The 27,944-nt window shown below is 43.6% G+C and overlaps 1 protein-coding gene across 2 annotated transcripts in view; it reads right to left on the reverse strand.

The window, feature by feature from the left end:
• PLEKHG5 (pleckstrin homology and RhoGEF domain containing G5) overlaps positions 1-27,944 on the reverse strand; it is a 210,352-nt gene that overhangs the window by 69,590 nt on the left and 112,818 nt on the right. Inside the window, exons 5-6 of one of the 2 annotated variants that reach the window (XM_040429715.1) lie at positions 27,669-27,760; positions 24,108-24,244 (exon numbers count right to left, since the gene is read on the reverse strand). In XM_040429715.1, coding sequence (XP_040285649.1) covers positions 24,108-24,244; positions 27,669-27,760 — 229 coding nt within the window. Of the gene's footprint in view, positions 1-22,301; positions 22,382-24,107; positions 24,245-27,668; positions 27,761-27,944 lie in introns of those variants that run through there. The other variant, XM_040429732.1, reaches the window with a different exon arrangement.

The raw sequence follows: 27,944 nt of genomic DNA on the forward strand, positions 1-27,944 counted from the left end.
GTGGAAGTGGGGCTCATGCAAGACTTGCCGGCAGATGCTATTTTGGGCAACGACTTGAGGGAGCTCACGTCAGCTATTGTTCCCCAACCCATGGTACAAGAGGCCTACCCAGTCGTCACCAGACAGCAGGCCCACACCGCGGCACCATCCACACACTCTGAGGTTCAGGTAAGTGAACCACCCCCTTCTCCCGATGCCCTCCCCTGGGATGCCCCGTTAGCATTTGGTAGTGAGGTAGCCCTAGATCCCTCCTTACAGGTGTATAAAGACAGGATAGCCAAAAGCCAGGCCAGGTTAGGGGGAGAGAGATATGCCTGGGACAAGGGCCTATTAAATCGCTACGCTGAAAAAATGGTAGCTGGGTCTATCCCGATGCACACAAAACAGCTGATAGTCCCCCAAAAATATAGGCAGGATTTACTGCGCATTGCCCACGACATACCCCTGTCAGGACATCTAGGGGTCAGCCGAACTAAACATCGGCTGACCCAGAACTTTTTCTGGCCAGGTATTTCAAAGGATATCAGGCAATTTTGCCAAACCTGCGATACCTGCCAGAGAGTAGGGAAGCGAGGAGATCACTATAAAGCGAAGCTCCAACCCCTTCCAATCATTGAGGAACCATTTAGTCAAGTGGCCATAGACCTCATAAGCCCCCTAGCTAAACCCAGTCCCTCCAGCAAGAAGTACATCTTGACCGTAGTGGACTATGCCACCAGGTATGCAGAGGCGGAGGCGCTAACCAATATTCATGCAGAGACCATAGCGGATGCCCTGATGTGAATCTTCTCCCGCATGGGATTTCCCCGGGAGATTATTTCGGATAGGGGAACCTAATTCACTGCAGAGGTTACCCACCAACTCTGGAAGGTATGCGGTATTTAACCCATCTTAAATTCGGCTTATCACCTCCAGTCCAACGGTCTCTGCGAACGTTTCAACGGAACTCTGAAGCAGAGGACTTTGATAACTTACCCCTCCCAGACCTCCTAGAGAGAGGAGACCAGAACGAGGGCCTGGGAGAAGTACAGTTGGGGGAGCGCCTGAGCCCCCAGGAACAGGCACAAGCACAAAGGTTAATTCAGGATAAAAGGGGCCACGATCTCTGATCGCCCCGGGTACACACCCCTAGCTACCCATAGGCTAGAGACCCCCGGACAAACCCCGCTACGACAACCCCAGTACCGCATACCTGAGTCTGTAAAGGAGAACATGCGCAAGGAGATTGAGGAAATGTTACAGTTAGGTGTTATAGAACACTCTGACAGCCCCTGGGCCTCCCCGGTAGTGCTAGTGCCGAAGCGGGATGGGACAACCCACTTCTGCGTAGACTACAGGAGGCTCAATGACAAAACCGTATCTCGCAACGTTGAGGAAAAACTTCTCACTGTAAGTAATTTGACATAAAAGCAGTGTATTTGATTACATTTCACATGCATGTTAGAACAATTGCTCTATATGCAGATTGAGTGTTTAAAAACAAGCGCCATTGCGAAAATCCCTATTGATGCGATTTTTTTCTTCGCGGTACACACATCACATTTTATAAGGTCTCATGAGATATTAGTGATTGGTGCACCAAAAATTAGCCAGTAAGCATTCACCTGACAGCAAACAACCTTGTAGGATTCTGTGGCTGGAGGGACATTAGGCGGTCACAGGATAAAAATGTAACTGTCGGCTAGTACAGGCCCCAAAAATTAGCCGATAGGCATTCATCTGACAGCAAACAACCTTGTAGGATTCTGTGGCTGGAGGAAAATTAGGTGGTCACAGGATAAAAATGTAACTGTCGGCCAGTACAGGCCACAAAAATTAGGCATTCAACGGACATAAAAGTCCTTTTATGCCGCTGTATTTACCTAAGACAGGGACCATAATTTGTTCTGGGTGGTGGCGGATATATATGGGCTGTCATGAGGAAATTTAATCAAACGTGGTCGACTCGTCACATATGTTTAATTCCTCCGAGATCCATGCCTCATTCATTTTTAGAAATGTCAGGTAGTCCACACTGTCGTGAGCTAGGCGAGTGCGCTTATTGGTCACGATCCCCCCTGCTGCGCTGAACGTCCTTTCGGACAGGACACTGGATGAGGGGCAAGCTAAGAGTTCCATGGCAAATTGTGCCAGCTCTGGCCACAGGTCAAGCCTGCACACCCAGTAGTCCAGGGGTTCATTGCTTCTCAGAGTGTCCACATCGGCCGTTAACCCGATGTAGTCGGACACCTGTTGGTCTAGGCGTTCCCTGAGGCTGGATCTGGAGGACGGCTGTCGATGGGTTGGCTGCAAGAATGATCTCATATCCGAAGTTACCAACACATCTTCAAACCGCCATCTTCTTGCATGCGCTGTTGGATTGGTACCCGCAACTGTTTCTCTGCGAGTGGAAATTCCTCTGCCAGCACCCGCAAAAGCAGAATGCAGCATTTCTCGAAGCAAGGCCTGGAAGTGCTGCATTCTGAAAGCCCTCTGTGATGGTGGTAACATGTCCGCCATTTTTGTGTTTGTACCGGGGGTCTAAGTACGGGGGTCCCTCTTAAAACACTGGAGCATGAAGGCCCCCATTTGCACTAAACTGGAAGCAGTGGAGTGGCCTGGCTCCTGCTTATCATCCAGGATAATGTCGTCCTCGTTCTCGTCCCCCCAGATACGGACAACAGCAGGGATCCCCGAAAAGTTTTAAGCATGCTCTTCTTGCACCCCCTCCGCCCCGGCACCATCCTCCTCTGACTCCTCTTCAGAGTCCTGTTGTGACTTGTCTCAGATGGAGTAGCTCCCCCTGAGAATTCATCCAGAATTGCAACTTTCTCATCTTCCTGCTCCTGCTCCTCGACGGCTTGATCAATGACACGATGCAATGCACGCTCCAGAAAAAAGGCGTACGGTACTATGTCACTGATGGCGCCCTGGCTGCGACTGACCAGTTTGGTGATCTCATCAAACGGCCGCAGAAGTCTGCATGCGTCGCACATGAGCAGCCACTGGCGTGGTGAAAAAAAAACTATCTCCCAGAACCTGTGCTGCCGCAGAGTTCATACAGGTACTCGTTAATGGCACGTTTCTGCTGGAGCAGCCTATCAAACATATACAAGGTGGAATTCCATTGCGTTGGGCAGTCACAAATCAGACGTCTCACGGGCAGGTGGTGTCGCCGCTGAATGTCAGCAAGGCGAGCCATGGCCGTGTAAGATCTTCTAAAATGGCCAGAGATTTTCCTGGCCTGCCGCAAGACGTCCTGGACCCTGGGGTATTTGGCAATGAATCGCTGCACGACTAAGTTCAGGACGTGTGCCATGTCTTTTTGCCCTGTTTCAGCGTGCTCAGCAGATTGGCACCGTTGTCGCACACCACTTTACCAACTGTCAAATTGAGCGGGGTTAGCCACTGATTGGTCTGTGACCGCAAAGCTGAAAGGAGTGCAGGACCGGTGTGGCTCTTGACTTCCAGGCACAACAGACGCAGCACTGCATGGCAGCGTCTCACCTGGCACGTCGAATAGGTTCTGGGGAGCTTCGGGGACGCAACGGAAGAGATGGTAGCAGCGGAAAAGGAGGAGTCAGCCGAGGAGGAGAGGGAGGATGGAGTAGGAGGAGGAGAAGAAGAGGCAGGCCTGCATGCAGTCCGTGACGGTAACACCAAATCCACACGGGTGCCACGGGTTACATGCTTGACGGCCGTCAGGAGGTTCACCCAGTGGGCAGTAAAAGTTATGTACCTTCCCTGCCCGTGTTTGCTAGACCACGTGTCTGTGGTCAGATGAATCTTGGCACCAACACTGTGTGCCAGAGATATATTACATTGCCGCTGAACGTGGCCATATACTTCAGGGAGAAATATTTCCTTCCGGGGACCTTCCATTGCGGTGTGCCAATGGCCACAAATTTTCTAAAGGCCTCTGAGTCCACCAGTTTATATGGCAGTAGTTGGCGGGCTAGCAGTTTTGACAAGCCAGCGGTCAGCCATTGGGCAAGAGGGTTATCCGGCGTCATCATCTTTTTTCGCTCGAACATTTGGGGCAAGGAAGCCTGCCTTTTGCCAGATGAACGCGACAATGGCACGGTGGAAGGTGGAGAGGAGGACAACTGGGAGGAGAGAGGAGAAGGAAGAGGCAGGACGGGGAGCGCCGGGAGTGTGGCTTTGTGGGTTCTGATGGTGTTGCTCCCACTGGGCTCGGTGATGGGAGGCCAGGTGCTTTCTTAAGGCGGTCGTCCCTAGGTGAGTGTTGGGCTTACTGCGACTTATGGGTTGACAGCACAGGCTGCAGATGGCAACACTATTGTCAGCAGCGAACACGTTGCCTCGTTCCAGATACATTAGCAGTCTGCTTTTTGCCTCCTGTGCACTGTAAGTTCTGCCTGCTTCTCCTCCCTATCTGCTGCTCTGTCTCTCCCTCTGAACTCCCCTCCTCTTTCTCTCTTGTTGGCACCCATGTGACGTCCATCGACATGTCATCATCGTCACCTTCATCACCACTGACATTAGAGACATCGGAGTAGGCAGCAACAGCGGGGACCACCCTCCTTGGGCTAATCTGGCTACTGTTGTCAGACTGCTGGGTGGCGACCGTTGACATCTCCTCTTCCTGATCCGATGCCAAGAATGGCTGTGCATCGGTAAGGTCTTGTAATGGATGGGAAAATAATTCCTCTGACTCGAGCGGAGGGGATATCGTGGTGGTGGTGGTGGTGTCTTTGGGGGTGCACACAGCAGAGAGTGAAGAGGGTGCAGATAGAGAGGATGAGGAGGGTGCAGAAGCGGAAGGCTGAGTGAGCCACTCAACCAAGTCTGGTGCGTCCTTTGACGTAATCGCACGCACCTTCTGCAACTTCCCACTTAGGCTCCGGCCTGGTGCATCTGCCCGACCCCTACCACCCCTGTGGAATGGTCTGCCTCTTCCTCTGCCTGTCCTTTTCAAAATTACCCTGTGACAAAAGTCCCTATAGAAGAGCAGTATTTGTGGAAGAAGGTATATCATACCCCTTCCTCAATCACTTTTTTTGGGGGCAACTGGTATATCACACCAGTAGAAATTATTTGTTCCAATAGCATTTGTCACTCTGTGTAGATGCGGTAATGCAGCAAAACCGCAAACAAATGCTGCACTACCTAAATGCACTATATAGAAAGTATATTATTGGTATATAACACTCCTGCTTCAATCAATTTTTTGGGGGGGCAACTGGTAAATCACACCAGTAGAAATTATTGGTGCCAATAGCGTTTGGCACTCTGTGTGGCTGCAGTATCGCAGCAGAACCGCACACAACTGCTGCACAATAGAAATGCACTATAATATACTTTCTATGTTAGAAAGTATATTATAAGTATATTACAGCCCTCAGTATGTCACACCTATCGATAGCACGCCTATACTAGTCCTAAATAAGGACTTTTGTGGCCCTATTAGCTAGCGTTTGGTGTCCGAAACAGTCTGTCCCTGCTCCACACAGCAACCTCTCCCTACACTGGCCAAAGTAGGGATCAGGTTTAGTTATAAGGTAGGGGGTATGTTCATGTGCTGAAACGTCTCTTCAAAGTTCTTCACAATGTAAAAGAATATTGCAGGAGCGAATATTGCCTTATGTTCGCATGTTTGGCGAATCGTGAACGCGCAAAGTTCGCCGCGAAACGACCGCCGGGCGAACCGCAAGGCCAGCTCTACTGAAGAGACATTCACTCCACTGAGAGCTATGTTTTTATGGGAACAAGAGGCCAAAATAGGTATTTAGAACAGTTATATAATGTTTATATTGGTAATATAGTGATTAGAACTGTATACTGAACCAGTTATATGTGCATTTACTTACAGTTCCACTAAATTACAAATACAAATTGCAAGTTACAATTGCAAACTACAAAGTTCACAATCCAAATTCCATATTGCAATCCAAATTGCATACAACCATACTACAGTAGATCATACTCAACCAATCTGCAAATAGTTACTGCAAACTGCAAACCCAGTTTAACCAGTAGAACTGTTAAATCTCAGATATACCTCTCAGAGAGATCATAAAGTGCTTAAATAACTTAAAGTGACAGTACAGATACTGAAGAGAGAAATATATCCACCATTTTATGTTGAATGACAAGACTGACCAGTTGAACCACCATCTTATGCATACCGCCATTTTGCGGCAGAGTTATATGAAGAAAAGTTGAAGTTAATAAAGAAGTTATTTCAATCATTTGGTGTGCTCTTTAAACTTACTGTTTCCATAGAACAGCACTAGAGGAATTACAGAGTAATAGACAGTCTGGTTAGACTAAAAGTCAGAGATATCAGAATTCTTCTAATGCCACAGCGCAAAAGACACTTCATAGTGCTGCGTCTGCCACAATTCTTAATGTGGAAATTTCAGATTTGGATGTTTTGGCTTCGTTCTCCAAGGACCCCACAGTTTTTTCTATAGTTGTAACTCTGTCCCGGATCTTTGTAACCATCGTCCCTTATCAGGACCACATCTGTCTGGATTACCCCGAGCTGCGTTGAGATGTTCTGTATTAAATGTCCATTTTTTTTTTTACCGCGGCCAGCATTTCTTTTAGTGGGGCAGGCTCCACAATAGATGAATCATTTAACTCTTCCCTCCTCACCTCTTCATTCTGAAGATCCTCCTCCATTACTTCACCCACTCTGGATCCAGTATTTTCTTTACCATTTATATCAGCCGTCCCTTTTTGTCCTGCTCTTGTAATTACATTTGGGGACTTTAAAAACGGGTCTATTTTTGCCGCTTCTAGTGTTTTCTACCCCATTTTTTGACATGAAACATCTATTTTGTTTAGGGGCCATTTCCTTCCCCCTTTTCCCTCCCTCTCTTTTTATGTATGTATATATATATATATATATATATATATATATATATATACAGTATATATATATAGATAGATAGATATATTTTTTTATTTATTTATTTTTTACTTCCCCCTTCCCTCTCTCTCCCCTCCTCCTCTTCCTTCTTTTCCTCCGGTTTAGTTATATTTCAATACTCCAAAATGAAGATTCAGCAACAGTTCATCCAAATCAGTCCCAATGCTTATTTGATATCAGAATCAGAAGTATCCCAAACAGCACAGGCTGTGGGCACTTATTCACATATACCGTATATGTCTAATAAACAGCCGAGGGGTCAGGGAGACATATTCAAAGCTCATAAGAAGGGTAACTTATTCATAGAGACGGAAGATGACTTATTTATAAAGCTAGGAGAGGAGAGGGGAGAGGTGCGACGTCATCACGTCAGCTAAACCAACAGCCACTTTTAAAATTGCCCTGAAATATTACCCGAAACTGCATTCTGGAGTCAACAGGACTCAAAAAGTTAAAAACTGTGAAAGACAGAAAAGAGAGCGAGAGAAAGAGAGAGAGAGAGAAAATAAGAATAAAGAAATACAGAATATATGAGCTTAAATAGGTCAAAAACAATAGCAGTGCAATAAACACTATGAGATCATAAAATTACCATTGCTAATTATAAACACTGTTCTATCCACTTATAATTAATAAGAAATATATTAAGGAGTTGCACAACTAAAAAACCCAGAAATAATGGTAGGTGCTCTGATCGATATGATACCTCCAATCACGTAAAAAAGTTATATTAGAAAGATCGATCGGCACTCAATAGCTGTTCCAAACTGCAAGCATTTTATTAAACAATAAACTTCAATCTCTTCAATTGCAATTTTCACTCTAAAATCAGTTGTGCACGCTAAAAACAAAATTCACACAATTCGAACATGCGTATGGTTGACCTGGTATGTGCTTGTATAAATACTAAAGTCCTGGATAGAACAAGTTAGAATGTCACTATAAAATGATCAATCCAAAAAATCGCATCGGAACATTATTGCAGTTCATCCGATTTTGTTGCGATTATTTAGTAGTGGTTTGTTGCGATTGATATTTGCGATTTTTTCTATCGATGTAGCTTATTTCTGTGTTGCGAATAAACTTAAGTCCTATATTGGAGTTATGCAATGATTGCTCAATACAGTCACGATTTTCAGAGTATCTGCGGATTTCGATTTTACCACTTTAAACTTTTGTATGTATATGGTACTCACTGATAGATGGGTTTCTCCGGGTATTTCTCCGTGCTGTGTGGCGTTCCACGTGTAAAACAGCCGGTGTGCGCTTACCTCTAGGATCCCAATGTATCTCGCGAGTTTACCGCAGGTGTGTGGCTTAATTTAACATTTCGCAATCACAGCGTCATCGGATCTCCTCTGTTTGCTTCTACCATTTGTAGAGTGGCAAATCTTTGTTAATTTGAAGTAGGAAATCGCTTCAAGTTTTGATGAAAGAAAACATCTATGCCGGCATATTATAGTCGCTCTTCTTGTAGGTAGTAAGGTATTTTTCGATGGTGACCAGACGCGTTTCGGAGCTTTGTTACACTTGCTCCTTCATCAGTGGTATGATGTTCCTTATCAAAAAATATCTCTTTTATATCCCAGAGACTCCGCCTCTCAGGTTTGTAGTAATCTCCGGTTTGGATTTTCTTCATGGATCAAAGATTTCTTTAGATTAGGATAACTAGATCTCATATACATTGCACATATGGTCTATAAGTTGTTTATAAGGTATAGCATCAAAATCTAGCAACAACCAAGTAAAAAAAGTATGCGTTTTTTCGTTTATAAGTCAGAGGGAGTATGTTCTATCATCCCATAAAGTCCAGAGGCTGTATGCCTCTGCATCCCACAGATAGGGCAATTTGTTCTTATTCACTTTAGAGTCAAATCGCAATGATGGGTAAGATAGAGCAGGCTCTCTCCACCTAAAGTGCGTACCCTTAATCATGCATGCATGCATATTGGTATTCAAAAAATACAATCGTAAAAAACAACTCATTAAAATATACGATAAAAACTTATAGTTAAAAATATATCGACATACTTTATATAATTTTCTTGCGATTATTATAGAGACCTTTTCATATTGGTGATAATATAGGAGTTGTTGGGGATGGAGACTGATGGTATGGGGCGGGTTCCCTTCACTAAGGGTAGAACCCCGGATTTAAACTTACCAGGGTTCCCCATCGGTGAAGGGACCCCGTCCCAAGCTCAAAAAAACCCGAACAGCTCCATATCTGCATTGAGGCCTACAGGCGTTATTGTATTGAACTCAGAAATTCTCCTAGATTCCATCCTTGACATTTGTTTAATATAATCTCCTCCCCGCCAGTGTTGTTCCACTTTGTCTATTGCCACAAATGTAAGCCCACTCGGATCTTGGTTATGATGATCTTTAAAATGGTTAGATAATGGGTGTTTCATATAACCGCTTTTGATGTTAGACGTACAGTACAGACCAAAAGTTTGGACACACCTTCTCATTCAAAAAGTTTTCTTTATTTTCATGACTATGAAAATTGTAGATTCACACTGAAGGCATCAAAACTATAAATTAACACATGTGGAATTATATACATAACAAACAAGTGTGAAACAACTGAAAATATGTAATATTCTAGGTTCTTCAAAGTAGCCACCTTTTGCTTTGATTACTGCTTTGCACACTCTTGGCATTCTCTTGATGAGCTTCAAGAGGTAGTCCCCTGAAATGGTTTTCACTTCACAGGTGTGCCCTGTCAGGTTTAATAAGTGGGATTTCTTGCCTTATAAATAGGGTTGGGACCATCAGTTGCGTTGAGGAGAAGTCAGGTGGATACACAGCTGATAGTCCTACTGAATAGACTGTTAGAATTTGTATTACGACAAGAAAAAAGCAGCTAAGTAAAGAAAAACGAGTGGCCATCATTACTTTAAGAAATGAAGGTCAGTCAGTCAGCCGAAAAATTGGGAAAACTTTGATAGTAAGGGCTATTTGACCATAAAGGAGAGTGATGGGGTGCTGCGCCAGATGACCTGGCCTCCACAGTCACCGGACCTGAACCCAATCGAGATGGTTTGGGGTGAGCTGGACCGCAGAGTGAAGGCAAAAGGGCCAACAAGTGCTAAGCATCTCTGGGAACTCCTTCAAGACTGTTGGAAGACCATTTCAGGGGACTACCTCTTGAAGCTCATCAAGAGAATGCCAAGAGTGTGCAAAGCAGTAATCAAAGCAAAAGGTGGCTACTTTGAAGAACCTAGAATATGACATATTTTCAGTTGTTTCACACTTGTTTGTTATGTATATAATTCCACATGTGTTAATTCATAGTTTTGATGCCTTCATAGTCATGAAAATAAAGAAAACTCTTTGAATGAGAAGGTGTGTCCAAACTTTTGGTCTGTACTGTATGTTCCGAGATTCGCTTTTTAAGAGTTCTTTTCGTTCTGCCCACGTACTGTTTAGCACATGGGCATGTGATAACGTATATAACACCTGTAGAGGTACATGTCAAGAACTCTTTAAAGGGCTTCTGTCACCCCACTAAACTAATTTTTTTTTTTGGGTACTTATAATCCCTATACTGAGATATATCTATACATTATGTTATTAATCATTTTCGTTCTGTAGATAAGACAAAAAACGTACTTTTATGATATGCTAATTACCTGTCTACCAGCAAGTATGGCGTCTACTTGCTGGTAGCAGCCGCAAAAAACCGCCCCCTCCTCCTGTTGATTGACAGGGCCAGCCACGATCTCTTCCTCCAGTGGCCCTGTCTGCATTTCAAAAATCGCGCGCCTGTCTTGATTCGGCGCAGGCGCTCTGAGAGAAGGAGGCTCGCCTCCTCAGCACTCCCTCAGTGCGCCTGCGCCGATGACGTCACCGAAAGAGAAGACATCATCGACCTCCTTCTCTCAGAGCGCCTGCGCCAAATCAAGACGGGCGCGCGATTTTTGAAATGAAGACAGGGCCAGCCGGAGGAGGAGATCGTGGCTGGCCCTGTCAATCAACAGGAGGAGGGGGCGGTTTTTTGCGGCTGCTACCAGCAAGTAGACGCCCTACTTGCTGGTAGACAGGTAATTAGCAAATTATAAAAGCACGTTTTTTGCCTTATCTACAGAACGAAAATTATTAATAACATAATGTATAGATATATCGCAGTATAGGGATTATAAGTACCCCCCCAAAAAAAAAGGAGTTTAGTGGGGTGACAGAAGCCCTTTAATTATATGTATATGCTGGTTACTAGTGGCGATGATCTCTGTGTTTTTTTGGGGGAAGGAGGTACCTATACAATTTTTACATGACCCGCATCTGAAAAACCCTTTCAATTGTATCCAATTCTGTATAGTTCCCACCTTTTTTGTATTATTTTCTATAGTGGGTGCTACTTGCAACCCCAAATTTGGGGCCTTGGTAAACGTTACCTGGGGTATAGTCGGAATTAATGTACCTATTACCTTATCTTTCTGTAAATAGTGCCAATGTTTTTGCACAATGTGTTTGATTTTCTGTTGGTTATTAAACGGTATTATAATTCGCATATTTTCAACCCCGTCTGTATTCGCGGCTTTCACTTTTTGTTGTTTGGTAAAGAAGCTTGTTCTTTCTAACTCTCTTACTTTCTTCAAAGAAATTTCCACCAATTTTAGAGGGTATTGTTTTTCAATAAATTGGTTTTGCATGGTCAATGCTTCTTCTTCAAACTTTAGATCTAAAGTACAATTTATTTTTGGCCTGCGGAATTGACCGTAAGGTACATTCAATAACCACCTGGGTAAATGACAACTAGTGAACAAAATAAAACTATTTTTAGCAGTAGGTTTATGATAGGTGTTACATATCAATCTATTATCTTGTTTGGTTATTTGTATATCCAGGTATTCTATAGAGCAGTGGTGGCGAACCTAAGGCACGGGTGCCAGAGGCGGCACTCAGAGCCCTCTCTGTTGGCACCCACGCCCTGGAAAAAGTCTATGGGGTACCAATATGCCTTAGGGTACTTTCACACTTGCGTTGTGAAGATCCGGTAGGCAGTTCAGTCGCCGGAACTGCCTGCCGGATGCGGAAATCCGTGTGCAAACGGATAGCATTTGTAGATGGATCTGGATGCGGATCCGTCTAACAAATGCATTGAAACACCGGATCCGTCTCTCCGGTGTCATCCGGAAAAACGGATCCGGTATATTTTTTTTTGCATTTTTAATGGTCCGCGCATGTGCAGACCGGAAATCCGGATCCATTTTGCCAGATCCGACATTAATGCATTTTAATGGAAAATAATGCTGGATCCGGCATTCCTGCAAGTGTTCCGGAATTTTGGACGGAGAAAATACTGTAGCATGCTGCAGTATTTTCTCTGGCCAAATACTGTTAGATTGACTGAACTGAAGACATCCTGATGCATACTGAACGGATGCTCTCTATTCAGAATGTATTAGGATTAAACTGATAAGTTCTTTTCCAGTATTGAGCTCCTAGGACGGAACTCAATACCGGAAAAGAATAACGCTAGTGTGAAAGTACCCTAAGTCTTTTCCTGCCATTCATCGGCACAGGCAGCACACTGAATGTAGGTAGGCTATTATAGCTAAATGTAAAGTACATGGAAAATATACTATATTGGACTGTAGTATTCAGGTTAAATTGCTGTGTTGGCACTTTGCGATAAATAAGTGGGTTTTGGGTTGCAGTTTGGGGACTCTGTTTCTAAAAGGTTTGCCATCGCTGCTATAGAGGTTTCACAGATATTGGAAGTGAAGTGTAAATTAACACCATTTATATTTATATTAGACAGGAATTGGTTAAGAGCCTCTCTATCTTTTTTCCAAATGAATATGACATCGTCGATATACCGTTGCCAGAGCACCAGGCTTGTCCCCAGTATAGGAGCGATATGGTGGTCCTCCCATTGTGCCATGAACAAATTGGCATAGCTGGGGGCAAACCTGGTGCCCATGGCAGTACCTTGTGTTTGTTGATAGTATTGGGATTCAAACCAGAAGTAATTGTGGTTTAGTATAAAATGGACTCCATTTACCATAAATCCTATCTGTTCATTTGTAAGTCTCCCCTCCTTCGTTAATTGTTCTTCCATTGCTTTGATACCTTGTTGATGGTCGATGCTTGTATATAACAATTGGACGTCTAATGTCCCTATTATCCAATCAGGATCCACTTCTAATGATTCCAAGATCTCAATAATTTGGGTGGTATCCCCCTAAAGAGGACCTTTCACTTGTAAAAACTATGTGAACTAAGTATGCTGCCATGTAGAGCGGCGCCCGGGGATCTCACTGCACTTACTATTATCCCCGGGCGCCGCTCCGTTCTCCCGTTATGCCCTCCGGTACCTTTGCTCTGTAAGTTATATTAGGCGCTGTCTTCCCTTGTCCTGTGGGCGTCTCCTTCTCCTAGGCTGCAGCGCTGGCCAATCGCAGCGCACAGCTCACAGCCTGGGAGGTTTTTTTCTCCCAGTCTGTGAGCTGTGCGCTGCGATTGGCCAGCGCTACAGCCTAGGAGAAGGAGACGCCCACAGGACAAGGGAAGACCCGCCTACTATAACTTAAGGAGCAAAGGTACCGGAGCCTAGAACGGGAGAACGGAGCGGCGCCCAGGGATAATAGTAAGTACAGCGAGATCCCCGGGCGCCGCTCTACATGTCAGCATACCTAGTTCACATAGTTTTTACAAGTGAAAGGTCCTCTTTAAGTATGATCTTGTTTTTTTCACTGTTGGTTGTAACAACGTGTCTATATATTGGGATAAATTGGACGTCAGGGATCCAATTCCCGATACAATTGGGCGTCCCATTTTTTTTTTTTTTGATCTTTGTGGAGTTTTGGTAGGCAATAGAAGACCGGAATCTTTTGTTGGGTTGTAGTAATAAATTTATATTCTTGTTCCAACAGAATATTATTTTTCCGGCCTTCTTCACATATTGCTACTAGTTCATCTTGAAACCCCTGTGTAGGATCTGATCTTAATTTCATATATGTTTTCGGGTCTTCTAGTTGTTTTTTACACTCTCCATTATACTTATCCACATCTAAAATGACAATTGCACCTCCCTTATCAGCGGGACGGATGATAATGTCATTTTGTGATTGCAATTGTCTAATGGCTTCCTTTTCTTGTTTTGTTAAATTATTATTACCTCTGGTATTATCTATCTTCAATTTACGTATGTCATATTCAATGCATTTGCGAAAGGTGGTTATCTCCTGGCTCAATTCCTGTCTTGGATATTTAGTTGATCTGGGTTTTAAATTTGTGTGTTGATATCTGTGTACCATCTCTTTTTTACATTCTTCTATGATGGGATTCTTAATGAAATATTTTTTAAGGCATAATTGTCGTATATACTTTTTCACTCCTATATATGTATCGAATTTATTAAGTTTATTTGTTGGGGCAAATTTCAGGCCTTTGTTCAATAAAGAGATCTGTGCATTAGTTAATATACTACTCAAGTGATACTACTCAAATTCACTATGGTGCTTTGTGTTTCTTCTAATACTTGTTGTGTCTTGGTCTTACAGCTAACTAACATCTAAGGACTTTAGTATTTATACAAGCACATACCAGGTCAACCATACGCATGTTCGAATTGTGTGAATTTTGTTTTTAGCGTGCACAACTGATTTTAGAGTGAAAATTGCAATTGAAGAGATTGAATTTTATTGTTTATTGTTTAATAAAATGCTTGCAGTTTGGAACACTTATAATTAATGTTGTTATAGCGCCCTCTACTGGCCTCCAACAAATAAAGCTACCAGTAAAGAATTTTATTAATTCATCATAAATAATGTTAAAAAGTCTGTAGCAGCGGCATGCATATACAAAAGAAAAATAAAGCCATTATGGGCGTGTAATTCTCCAAAACAGTCCCATAGATGAACTAGGCGCAGACCAGTACTACTTCCCCTGTAAAATCCAATTCCCAACAGATACAATAAATAGATATTCTAAAGTGCCTAGTGCAAACCAAGTACTATATGATACAATAGGGAATGGCGCTAACTAATATAGCTCAAACCTCATTAAATAAATAACTATGCAAAGGGAAATTCATATAAGATACAGTTTATTAGGGAATACATGATCGAAAATGATACCGACCAGTGTGGCTCAGACCAGGGGGTGTATTAATGGTCTGCGTAGTCCATGAATCCGGAGAGTTTCTCTGTAATTTTGAACTGGTCTGCGCCTAGTTCATCTATTCTATGGGACTGTTTTGGAGCGTTACACGCCCATAATGGCTCTATTTTTCTTTTGTATATGCCATGCCGCTGCTACTGACTTTTTAACATTATTTATGATGACTTAATATTCTAGACTATTTGTGTACTGTGTATTTATGGTTCCATCCGGAGGTGAAGTAAAGTGAACCAAGTATACTCACTGCATTCCTTCTACTTAAAAGAGATGTAGGCTTTTGCTGGTTAAAGAGGTTGTCCTATCTGGACACTTATGTCATATCAATAGGATATGACATAAATCTCCTACAGGTGTGGGTCCCACTGGGACAGGCTCTCAAGATGGTGAATACAGAGAACTCCGTGCACGTGTGGCTTTCTCCATTCACTGCTACGGGACTTTCAACAATAGCTGAGCACTGGTTTGGCTATTTTTGGAAGCGCCTTAAGGCTGTATTACACAGCCCGATGTGGCAGATGATTATCGGGAGGGAAGCATTCCCTCCCAGCAATCGCTTGCTCGCTAGCGGCGGACACCACTGCTATTACATGCATCGATCTCCTCAGTAGCATGGGGAGGAGTGATTATTATGCCTTTGCTCGTCCCCATGCTGTATAGCGATTTGCTGGCGACAGATCGTTATTAGAAACTACGATCTGCTGCCTGCAAATTATTTTTTAACATGTCAAAAGATTTGGATCTCCCGTTGAATGAGCATTTGCCGAAGCCTGCCAGATCTCACTAAGGCTACTTTCACATTAGGGGCAGACTTCTCCGGATCCGTGCTGCCGGTAGTGCACACGTGCCGCCGGAAGTCCACTCTGGCCCCATTCATACATTTCGTAGTTTTATTCCGGCCGCCGCTCGGCATGTTTGCTGTGCTGCGGCCGGACCTCTGGCCTGCCCCCATTATAGTGAATGGGGCCGGAGCGGACTTCCGGCAGCACGCGTGCACTAGTGTAACACCCCAGAGTGTCATCTTATGCATTGTTGTCCAGGTCCTATACACTGTGCATTCCTAATCTGTTTGTAACTGTTATAAATGTAATGTGCCTGGTTCACCAGCAGGTGGCAGCAAACACAGCAGAGCTGTACTTGGATAGAATATAGAATGGAACTTTCCATTCCATTTTAAACCCCCCTCTGGAAAGAAGTGGGCCAGTCCTACTTCCTGCAGGAAGGGTGGGGACCAGTTCTAGTTAGGTTTAGGTCTTCCCTAGACAGGGGAAGAGTGTGCAGGGGCACGTCTCTGTTGGACGTGCCCACACCAGCCAGAACACCTTAAGCTCTGCTGGCCATGGAGGCCAAAGCTTAAGGCCTCAGGAGCCAGGAGGAAAGTTCCCTGGCATAATCTAGAGTCAGACTACAGAGAAGATGTGCAGCATACAGAAGAAGCTGAGTTATCCAGTCAGTCTGTCAGTACAGCAGTGAGAGAAACAGATATAGCAGAGTTTGCCTGCCAGTTAAATGCTAAAGCTTGCTGGAACAAAGACAAAGCCTATAAACTGTTGGAAGAAACGTTTATACAAGTAAAGCTGCTGTTGAACTTCATCTCAAGGCCTGGACTCAAGTTATTATTTTATCCCTCAATTATTCCCCGTATTTATTGCTTTGGAGCCAAAGCCTGGAGTCCAGCGGTCTCCAGGTAGGAGCACCGTGACACACATAAAGAGACATTTAGACCGCACCATACCACTCAGCATTCCTACACCTGGGACGCGTTATAGAGAGGGCCCTGGGGGGAGGCGCCCAATGCACTAGCGGCAGTACGTATCCGGCAGGCTGTTCACCCGCCGGAACAGCCTGCCGGAGAATGCTGCCGCTAATGTGAAAGTAGCCTAACGCCAGTGTGAAACTAGCCTTAGTGAACGACAAGTCATGTTACTGAGCAGCCAGATCATCCTCAGAGGTGTCTTGGATGGAGTGTGTCCAAGCACAAAGCACATGAACAGACTCTTACCTCCTCTATGCCATACGTGCCCACTGTGATATCGGCCAGGAACAGATACCCCACTAGCTGGGTTTACAATCATTAATGCCAACGTCACCTTCTAATTATGCAATGCAAAAAAAAAACAAAAAACGGTAAATTGCTTTGTGCACATTCTTGTAGAATGAATAATTTTTACGCTTACCACAGACACTGGCAGGAAAATGAATATCCAACTTTCTGTGCCCAGGTATAAAGATGTGGGCAGACAAAAAGTGGAGGAGTCGCCCATAAACTCTCCATGATGCTATCAATCAGTGATGTATCTTTCCATGATGATCTGTGATCTTATTGGCGGCTGGTTGCTGGGGGGGAAGGGGTTCTTAAAGAGCCTTCTCCCCCCAGATAACTTATATGCTCATGACGTGGGAAATTGGGTTCTGCTCCAAATTCCAGTGTTGTTGTTGAAAAAGGAACTGCCGTGTAAAGCATGGGTGACGGACAATGCAACAACGTGAGACTGATGTGGTGGATTTCACAGTTACTCAACAAAACCATCCACCCACGGAGTTTAACTTTTTGCACATACAAGCCGAGGTTGATCCAAAGGAAGGTGAGAATGGTGCACTGACCAATAAACCACCTACTGGCAACTAAATGGATACCTAGATCAATGCTGTACACGGTTGTATTAGATCAGAAAAACATGGGCACTTTCCTCCAAAAGTGACGCCACCCTAGTCCATGAGCCATGTCCTACATTACAGCATTCAATTGCACAGGGTTGCGCTGCAAAATCAGACATAGCCCGTGCAAACGAGTGGCGCTGTTTTGGCAACAAAAAGCAGCAATGTTTTTATATTCTACTTATTTAATTTTTTATTATTGCATTAAAAAGAATGTACGTGAGCAGTGTCTCATTCAGATATTTGCAGGAAGCGTACTCAAGGCAATAGGAAGTTCTCATTGGCCCAGAGCAAAGCTTCAAAGAACAAGAGCTTGGGAATGAGCTCAGTAACATTAACAAAGAAATCTGCTTCAGCCAGGTTCAACCCAGGTTTCCTTTTTCCTGTCAAATGCCCCTAAAGCCTCAAGATGGCCCTTTTCCTTCTTCAGGATGCCACGTCCACAAGACTAAAGAGGAGAGCATCACAAAAAACACAGGTGAGTGAAGCAATCACTCACCAGCCATCCTTGTAAGGTCACATGTGGTGTGAGATAGCAAATGCACCAGGCGGAAAGGAGACCATGTTGGTATAAGGGTATGCTCACACGTGGAGCATGTCTAAGGCTTGAAAGGGAACATTGTCGTATCTTAACCCCGTCAGCCTGGAATTACAGACACGTTTGCAAGAACCTTATTGCCAGCCTTAGAATCTGCAGAGATAGAGACTTTGGGATTCTAGAGAGAAGGAGTACCACTACCCCCATCATTGCTGCAATCCATCCATCCATCCAACTAGTATTGCACTGTGATTTGTTTCAAACTGTGCTTTAATATCATTGGATGTACTACAACTCACATTCTGCACTTTAGAAAAGAGAGACATTATTTTCTACCACTGGCCTGGTTACTACCTTCAGCACCATTCCATGGCCACCGCACCTACATCTCCTGCCTTGCACCCGTACCAAACCCATAAGACCAAGGACACCCCAACCACCATCAGGTAGGAGCCCCAACATCAGGGTGTGCTCCAAAGGAATAAAAGGTGTGCCCACCTGTCACTGCCCAGCCCTAGATCGGTGTGAGGCTTGCCACTATGATTTGTGTGTCTTTGCCAGAGCCACTATCACTCCCATACAGAGGATAAGCATAGTTGTAAACACGTTCTTTTCTTATGTTTTGTTTATATTCTTATCTCTAAAGTCAGTTTGCAGACCCTTTTAAAATATACTTTTATTATTTATACTTAAAATAAATGCCCCTTAATGGTGGCTTGATGTCATACATAGAGTGCAGGCCTCCAACCGGCTACTCTTAATGTATGATAGCATCCGCCACAGTTATGACATACAGACAATACAGACTTACACAGTGTACAATGTGAATTGGAAGGTAGATGGTTGGTGTGGGGAATCTTTCCCTAATACACACTCTTTCCAACCTTTGCCCAGGGGTCGCCGCTGATGGTGGGGTTCCCTGTCCGCGTACCTTCCCTCCTTTCCCTATAACACCCTAACAGTGATAGTGTGGTGTAAACAAATAACATATATACGATACTGCCACAACATAGATAATTGCTTTGTACAACAATTATCTATGTTGTGGCAGTATCGTATATATGTTATTTGTTTACACTACACTATCACCGTTAGGGTGTTATAGGGAAAGGAGGGAAGGTACGCGGACAGGGAACCCCACCATCAGGGGCGACCCCTGGGCAAAGGTTAGGAAGAGCGTGTACTAGGGAAAGATTCCCCACACCAACCATCTACCTTCCAATTCACATTGTACACTGTGTTAGGCCTCATGCACACGACAGTGTTTTTTCACTGTCAGTGATTTGGCTTCAGTGGTCCGTGTCCGATTTTGCTTCAGTTGTGTTTCCTTGTGTCTTCCTTTTTTTTTGTCTGACAGGGGGAAAAAAAGGAAGGTTAATGAAAAGTGTAATTTTATTGCACCAAGGTCTTGTAGAAAAAAACGGACGCGGACGCGGACACGGATGACATACCAGTTGTGCATTCGTTTTTTTTGACGGACCCATTGACTTGAATGGGTCGGTCCTCCGTTTTCCACTGACAAGAATAGGACAGGTTATATTTTTTGGATGGACTGGAATCACGGATCACGGACGCAGAGAAAAAACTGAGGTCTATCAGGTTTTTTTCACAGCTCTATAGAAATGAATGGGACCTCCGCTAAACTGTGAAAAATGACGTAACGGACGCGGATGCACACAGCGGTCGTGTGCATGAGGCCTAAGTCTGTATTGTCTGTATGTCATAACTGTGGCGGATGCTATCATACAATAAGAGTAGCCGGCTAGAGGCCTGTACTTTATGTATGACATCAAGCCACCACTAAGGGGCATTTATTTTAAGTATAAATAATAAAAGTATATTTTAAAAGGGTCTGCAAACTGACTTTAGAGATAAGCATAGTTGTAATTCTGCCATTTTCATGACACCTAAAAACATATGCTAAAGGCAAGAGCATACAGAAGGGAGGAGCTGGCAGAGGGAGCAAGAGGAGCAAGGGTGCACACAGTGCCCACCCTCAGTGCACTTGACAGCATTACATTCTGCTTCACTGTGCCTGGAGAATTACCTGGAGACCGCCTCCCTCTAAAAACCGTTTCCTGAATTTTGTTCAATCCCGATCAACGGGATGAATGCAAGTATGAAACTGACAGACATGTAACCGCCACAGCTGGTTAGATCAGGGGGTGCTAGACAGAGTGCTCAGTAATCTACACTACATTATGTTCCTTCATTGTATATAGTGCTTACGGTGTACAGTCGTGGCCAAAAGTTTTGAGAATTACATAAATATTGGAAATTGGAAAAGTTGCTGCTTAAGTTTTTATAATAGCAATTTGCATATACTCCAGAATGTTATGAAGAGTGATCAGATGAATTGCATAGTCCTTCTTTGCCATGAAAATTAACTTAATCCCAAAAAAAAACCTTTCCACTGCATTTCATTGCTGTCATTAAAGGACCTGCGGAGATCATTTCAGTAATCGTCTTGTTAACTCAGGTGAGAATGTTGACGAGCACAAGGCTGGAGATCATTATGTCAGGCTGATTGGGTTAAAATGGCAGACTTGACATGTTAAAAGGAGGGTGATGCTTGAAATCATACTAATATTTGTGTCATTCTCAAAACTTTTGGCCACGACTGTATATCACCAGTCCAGGTGTTGTGCCTGTATACTCTGCATATGGAGATGTGAATATTCTTCTACCCTCAGACACATAGGGGATGTGGGAGAAGGGACAGTATTTGAATATATTCTATGTTACCAATCTCCAAGACCAGCACCAAAAATTCATCTTCTTTATTTAAGTCAAATAAAAATATTCTGTAACATATCACATCAAGGACAGAGAAACATAACAAGCTGACGCGTTTCATGTCTTTGCTCATAGTCTAATTTTACTACAAAACGTTTAGGTCTGATATTGAGCGAATGCCGTATACCATCCAGTTAAATGACTGAACCCCTCCACCTAATCTACAAAGTAAAGATTTAGCGGAGATGCATGTCATACAACTACTTCTTTTGTGTGGACCACCTAAGATAAGGTTCTCCTGCCATCCTATGGAAAACCTGAGCTAACACATGTGAATAAATGGCTGCACTAAATATAAGGGCTCACTCAGACGACCATATGAATGGGTCAGCAATTTTGTGGAACGGGTGCAGACCCATTCATTTCAATGGGGCCGCAAAACATGCGTCAGCACACCATGTAGTTCCGTTCCGCGGCACCGCAAAAAGATAGAGCAAGTCTGATTCTTGTCCTCAATCGCGGATAAGAATAGGCATTTCTATCATAGGGCTAGCCATGTAGGGACCGTAAAATGCGGAACGCACATGGCCGGTATCCGCGTTTTGCGGACCGCAAAACACATACTGTCATGTGAATGAGCCCTAAAACTTACCTCTGCTGCAGTGACAAGCAGGTCTGCTACAAGGGCAAAGTCAGCTCTGCTGCATTGAAAAGCTTAGCCCTGCAACACTGCTAAGCTCAGCTCTGCTGCACTGAAAAACGTAGCACTGCTACATTGGCAAATAATCTATCATGGCAACACATTCTTTATGTCAGTTAATATCATAGATTCTCTATAACTTATCCCAACATCTAAACAGAAACAGTTTTCAGAGTCCATTCCTCAACGATTCTCATTAACGTAGGGATGCTAGATATATGGACCGTTGTAAAATTGGAGTATCGTAAATCCTGCACCAGATGTATGCTACAATTCTGTTTGTGCGCCCAAAATTTGTCCATGCACCAGAATTTTTCTATGCACCAAAAATACCAGAGGGCGATGCTCTGAGCACCAATAGTGGGCACCGCAAAATGAATGTTATGTGTTAAAGGGAACCCGTCACATAGAAGACGCATATTAAATGGACAGCATTACCTTATAGAAGTCTGTAGCTTGTTTCCAAAGTTGGTTTTGTCCTTGGTGTCAGGCAAAAAAATGACTTTTATTCCCCTGCCCGCTTCATGTAAATTAGGCCCTGAAGTCAAGCTGGCCGCACCCCTTTAAGTTGCGACGAGCTTGACCGGCCGTTTTCTTGGCGACAGGTTCCCTTTAAAGCAATTAGAAGCTATACATATTTATTAAAGCTAAATCCCAGTTACCTTGAGGAGTGTAAGAGTTGGTGAACTCCCTGCGCCCTGGCAGCCTTAATGCTGTTCCTCAGCTCGGAGCTCTGTCTGTGGCTTCTACTAACTTACAATGCGAGCATATCCTGTCAGCCTTTCCTGAAGGTGTTTCCTACCATTGGGTTTTCCCAACTTTTATTTTGACAAACCGTCTTTACTGAGCGAAACATTCTTTTCCGATAATTCATTTGGGAGATGATGAAATAAAAGCAAACATTACCCCCGGGCTAATCCGCATGGAGCAATGCTGCAAGGTGAAGTGTAAAGCACTCTCTGTAGTTTCTCCTGCTCCTCAAGTTGAAACATACTCTGGCACGAAAGATAGTGACTTCTTCTAAAATATGATGAGTAACTGTGCAAACATGGCTGGCAATGCAAGCATGCCCCTGCCAAAAAAAGTGTAGCAAAACGCGACAATAATATTAAAGTGTGGTGAGGTGTAACTCTTGGCTAGACGAGACGTGTTTAGCTCAACAAGGGATGGCCAAGCAAAGGTCACAAAATGGTATAAGGGCCACCAAACTATATACAGTTGAGACTGATGGTTAGGAATATACCGTATTTTTCGCCTCATAAGACACCCCTCTCCCCCCCCCCCCCCCCCCCGAAAAATGGGGGAAAAACATCCCTGTGTCTTATTGGGTGAATACTAATGAGCGCTTCCATTATGGTGAAGGCTCTGTACTCACCGCTTCCTGGTCCTCATGCTGTGGGAGCCGGGTCACAGCACAGCTGCGGCATTAAGAAGGCTAGAGGTGAGGAGCAGCAGCGTTCGGAGCAGGAGAGGTAAGTAAGTGTTTTTATTTTATTTTATGTGCTCTGTGGCATGGGGGCTGATATGATGCAATGGGGGCTGATATGAGAGGCAATGGGGGCAGATATAAGAGGCAAATGGGGGGATGATATGAGGCAAATGGGGGCTGATATGAGGTAAATGGGGGGCTGATATGAGGCAATGGGAGCGGATATGAGGCAATGGGAGCTGAAATATGGCAATGGGGGCTGAAATATAGCAATGGGGCAGATATGAGAGGCAAATGGGGGCAGATATGAGAGGCAAATGGGAGCAGATATGAGGCAATCGAGGGCTGATATGAGGCAATGAGGGGCTAATATGAGGCATGGGGGGCATGGGGCATGGGGGGCTCATTTCATCACACTGATGAGGGGGGGTCTTATTAACATTGGAAGTCTGATTGGGGCTGTGAGCTGAGGTCTGATTAACACTGGGGGTCTGATTGCTGGTCTGTTTAGAGGTCTAATGAAAAATATTTTTTTCTTATTGTCCTCCTCTAAAACCCAGGTGTGTCTTATAGAGTGAAAAATACGGTAGATTGCCTAGAACATCAGCAATACAATAGTCTAGAGAAATATCAATTATTATTTTTTGGTGCTCGCATTGCATTTACATTATGTATTGTAATTACTATTTTATAAAATACAATAAAAATTTAATGTTCCAAAAAAAGAATATACAGACCATCTGAATGTCTTCAGAAACTTTTGCATTTTTCAAATTTTATTATGTTGTGACCTTGTACTGAAATTTTTGTTATGGGGAGGGGGGAACGCATGTTCTCATTCTCCTGATGGACGCCCTGACCCGTAGGAGCAGTGTTGTCAAATCAATGAGATTACAAGGTTCTTCCATTTTCTAGCCCCCAAAATTATAACTAGTGTTTGTTGTTGATAACAATGAAATAAATACACATTGTGCAAGTATAACACATAAGGCCACATACGTGTTGCAGACCCATGTGATTAGTAGGTTAAGACTGTTACCTTTAACCTTCAGGTAATGTCCTCCAAATCTGTATGCCTCAAAGTTGAGGGATAAAGGTGTGTTGGACTGGTCCAGAAAGATATCCACCTTACTCAGTTCAATTCCTTTCCTTTCAAATGCCGGTATCAAGACTTCTCTAGAATGAGATTAATTTATCTTGTTAATTAAGAAAGTGCAAGTAAAATATCTATCTATCTAGATGAAGAAAAAGGAAAAAGCAGCACACTGATGAATTAGGGGCAATCCCCCTATGGATCGACAACCAAGATCCGCTTTGTATAAAGAGTGGCAGCACTCCACAAATTGCGTCTAAAAAAGTGGATGTCTTATTCACCCATAAATCAGCAACGTTTCAGCTTTACTCAATGGAGCCTATCTAGCTATCTATCTGTATCTATCTATCTATCTATCTATCTATCTAATATCTATTTTTCTCACTTATCTATCTGTCTATCTGTAAGGGTATGGAGCAATGTTCATTAATGCTGTTGAATGTCATTTGTATTATGCCTGCAATGTCTCTCTTCTGTCAGTAGATGGTGACAAAGGATAAGATATAGTCTCACTGAAGCTGTTAGCAGAGAAAAGTTATATTCAGTTTTGTATTTCAAAGTTTAAATAAAGTTAATTTAGGGGCTTAGTAGGACCTTCAGAAGGGTGATGGTGAACTGCAATTGCAGATTTGAGGCTCCACGAAGATATTAACTTACTGCACCACACTCTCCCTGGAATGGCAGGAGTTCCGGTGCACAGCAGGAAGTGACCATACGGAGGCTGCTTGGTAAATGCTAAGGACAACAGGAGAGAACCCCTGTGGAGCCTGGAAGAGGATTTACGGCTCACAGTGGAGTCTGGCAACAGCATCAAGGGAATATTCGCAGTGACGACTCCGGGAATCACGTGATGTATGGTCCAGTTCGGGAGTGGACCAGTGGTTCAGGGAGAGAACGCCAAAAGTCTGCCTAAGTATCCAAGGAACTGTAAGTGCGGCTTTGCCGCGTCCCAACACATTGCACTGTTCCAGTGAACTTTTGGACATATATGAAAGCTGCAGGATACAGACTTCACCTGCTTTGGATTACAAATAGTATTGCGCAATACTTAGGGTGCACCCCAACGTTAAAGCTTGCTCAGGAACATTTAGGCGCAGTCAGGCTGCTTTATGGACATTGGGGAAAATTACGCAAGTACTGGGTTAGTGTTAGGCAGTATTATCCTTACTGTGTGTTTATGCTCTGTTACCATTCTGTTTATATACGCTCACCTACTTGTTCACTATAACTGTTCAGTAAATGCAAGTGTTGTAAAAGGATCACTGTCTGTGTCTGTGTGGCTTCGTGTACCCTCTGAATCTATCTATCTATCTATCTATCTATCTATCTATCTATCTATCTATCTCTCTCTCTCTCTCTCTTATATCTTACCACTTTTCCCAGCTATCTGTCTGTTTATCTATCTAGTTGGCTCGCTATCTGCATCTCTATTATTTTATCATATACTGCATTTGCATAACATTCTTCTGGTTTTTATACATATTACCTAAGGCAGTAACCATCTTAAATATTATGCTACTAAGCTAAAAAAAAAAAAAAGGGTAAATATCCTTGTACTATTCTGCCGACAGGATAGTAATATCAGATTTTAGTCATATATAAGGTATGTAACCATCAGTTAACACACAACAAGTTGTCTGATTTCATGTGAGAAATGACCCAAAATGCTTTTAGAGCCGCAGAATATTCTCTTTTCTACAATCCTAATACAAACCGTGTTCCTGACCTTTCCACCACATTCCTGAGTGAAAGGTCAGCTCCATGGCTCAATAAAGGTCTATACTGTAAATCAGCCCCATCCACTGTTAATGAGCCAATCTAATCATGAGAAGGATCCAGCTCAGGGTGAGGGTCTTTAATCTACAAAATGACCTTTTTGTTCTCAAAGTTCTTTGATTACCTGCTGAACATGAGATGGCAAATTACAAGCAGGCGGCTGTCATGTCTCTTCTCTACATCAAAAGTCCTGTCTAAATGTCTAGAAATAACTAGGATTCTTATTTTAGGATGGGCTTGTCTTCTTAAAGGTTCAGTCTAGTGAGCCTATACTAATATATACAGTGGAGTCACATTATTATGACCACTTCCTACTTTCGATATATCGGCAGCATGTAGCTCATGAAGGAAGTGAGGTTTCGTGAGAGGGCTTGGTGGGTATATAAGGTGTGTGATAGGTTATCTGCACACATATCCCTCGTTGCTGTCATGGGTAGTAGGGGTGATTTATTAGAGTTCTAAAAAGGGATGATTATTGGCTTTTGGGCCAAGGGTGGTAGTATTTCTGAGGCTGTGCAGTTTGTGAACTGTTCTCCTGCTATTGTGGTGATAGTGTGTGGAGAGTGGACAAATGTTATCATTGTGAATAAGCGACATGGAAACTGCGGAGCAGCATGTACCATTGATGTGACAGGTGAACGTTGGCTCTGATAGTGTACAAGGGCGGACCAACACACTACAGTGGAGCAGATCACCGCCAAAATGAACCAGGGGGCTACCAGACTTGTGTCTAAAACAACTGTTCAGTAAACCCTACTGAGTATGGGGCTCCGAAGCAAATGGATGGTCACTGCACCTCTGCTAATGAAGTTGCATCAGCAGAAAAGGCTTCAATTTCGGCAGCAGTTGGACCTCCATCGGAATTGGAACTCCACTGATTGGCAAAGGGTTGCCTTCTCCAATGAGTCACGTTTTCTGCTTCATCTAAAGGATGGACGTTGGCATGCAAGACGAGAAACATCAGAGAACAAACACCCTGCAACCATTGCTGGAAGAACACAAGCTGGTGGTGGAAGCATTATGGTCTGGAGAATGTTTCCATGGCATTCTCTGGGCCCACCTGTCCATGTGGAAGGCCCTCTTAACCAATTTGTGTATCAAGCCATCTCTGCAGATCACATACACTCATACATGGTGATTGCCTTCGCTGGGGCGGATGGGATCTTTCATTAAGACAATGCGACATGTCACATGGGTAGAAATGTCTGACACTGGTTAGAAGAACATGACCAAGGCTTCCAAGTACTACCCTGCCTCCTAATTCCCCAGACTTGAACCAAACTGAGCATCTGTGGGACCACCTCTATTGTCATGTTCGTTCTATGGATCCTACTCCACTCACCCACAGGCAGCTGTGGGGTGCACTGCAGTCAGCATAGCTGTAGATACCTGTGACAACCTACCAGGACCTAATTAAGTCACTTCCATACCTATCATGGTGGAGACCAAGCAGTGTTTGATAAGTGGGGGGCTCCCACCAATCAGCACAATGATGATCATGCAGCGCTGCAGGTAATGTGTCCATGTATATGACATGTTGCTGCTCCTACGTACACATGATCAACAAGGATCAAATAGATATCTTTAGGACAGGACCTTAGTGTTAAAATCTCAAACAACCGCTTTAACTCTATCATTCACGAAAGGAGCGTTGAGATTGGAGCGTTGCGTTATAAGGGAGTGAAAATCCGTAGCACAGGATATATAAAACCATTCTAAGGGCAATTTTACCCCAGAGATTTCTTCTTCATGGCTGGTACAATTTCCGTCTCTATATCCACATTCAGATCGAACTTTAATGTGAAGCATTCCTTACTTGGGTCCTGCAAAAACAGAATAAAATTAAGTGTACAATATGTAATTTGCAATAAGAACTGACAACCAGGATGGCCCCCACAGCAGGTATCACTAGGCCAGATATGAATATTATATATCACTATGTGAGCTGGTGACACTGAGAACCAAGCTGAAGACTGGATGAAGCTTTGTGGAAGGAAATACTATACT

This window comes from Bufo bufo, chromosome 1, assembly GCF_905171765.1.
Source record: "Bufo bufo chromosome 1, aBufBuf1.1, whole genome shotgun sequence".
In the NCBI taxonomy this organism is placed as follows: Eukaryota; Metazoa; Chordata; class Amphibia; order Anura; family Bufonidae; genus Bufo; species Bufo bufo.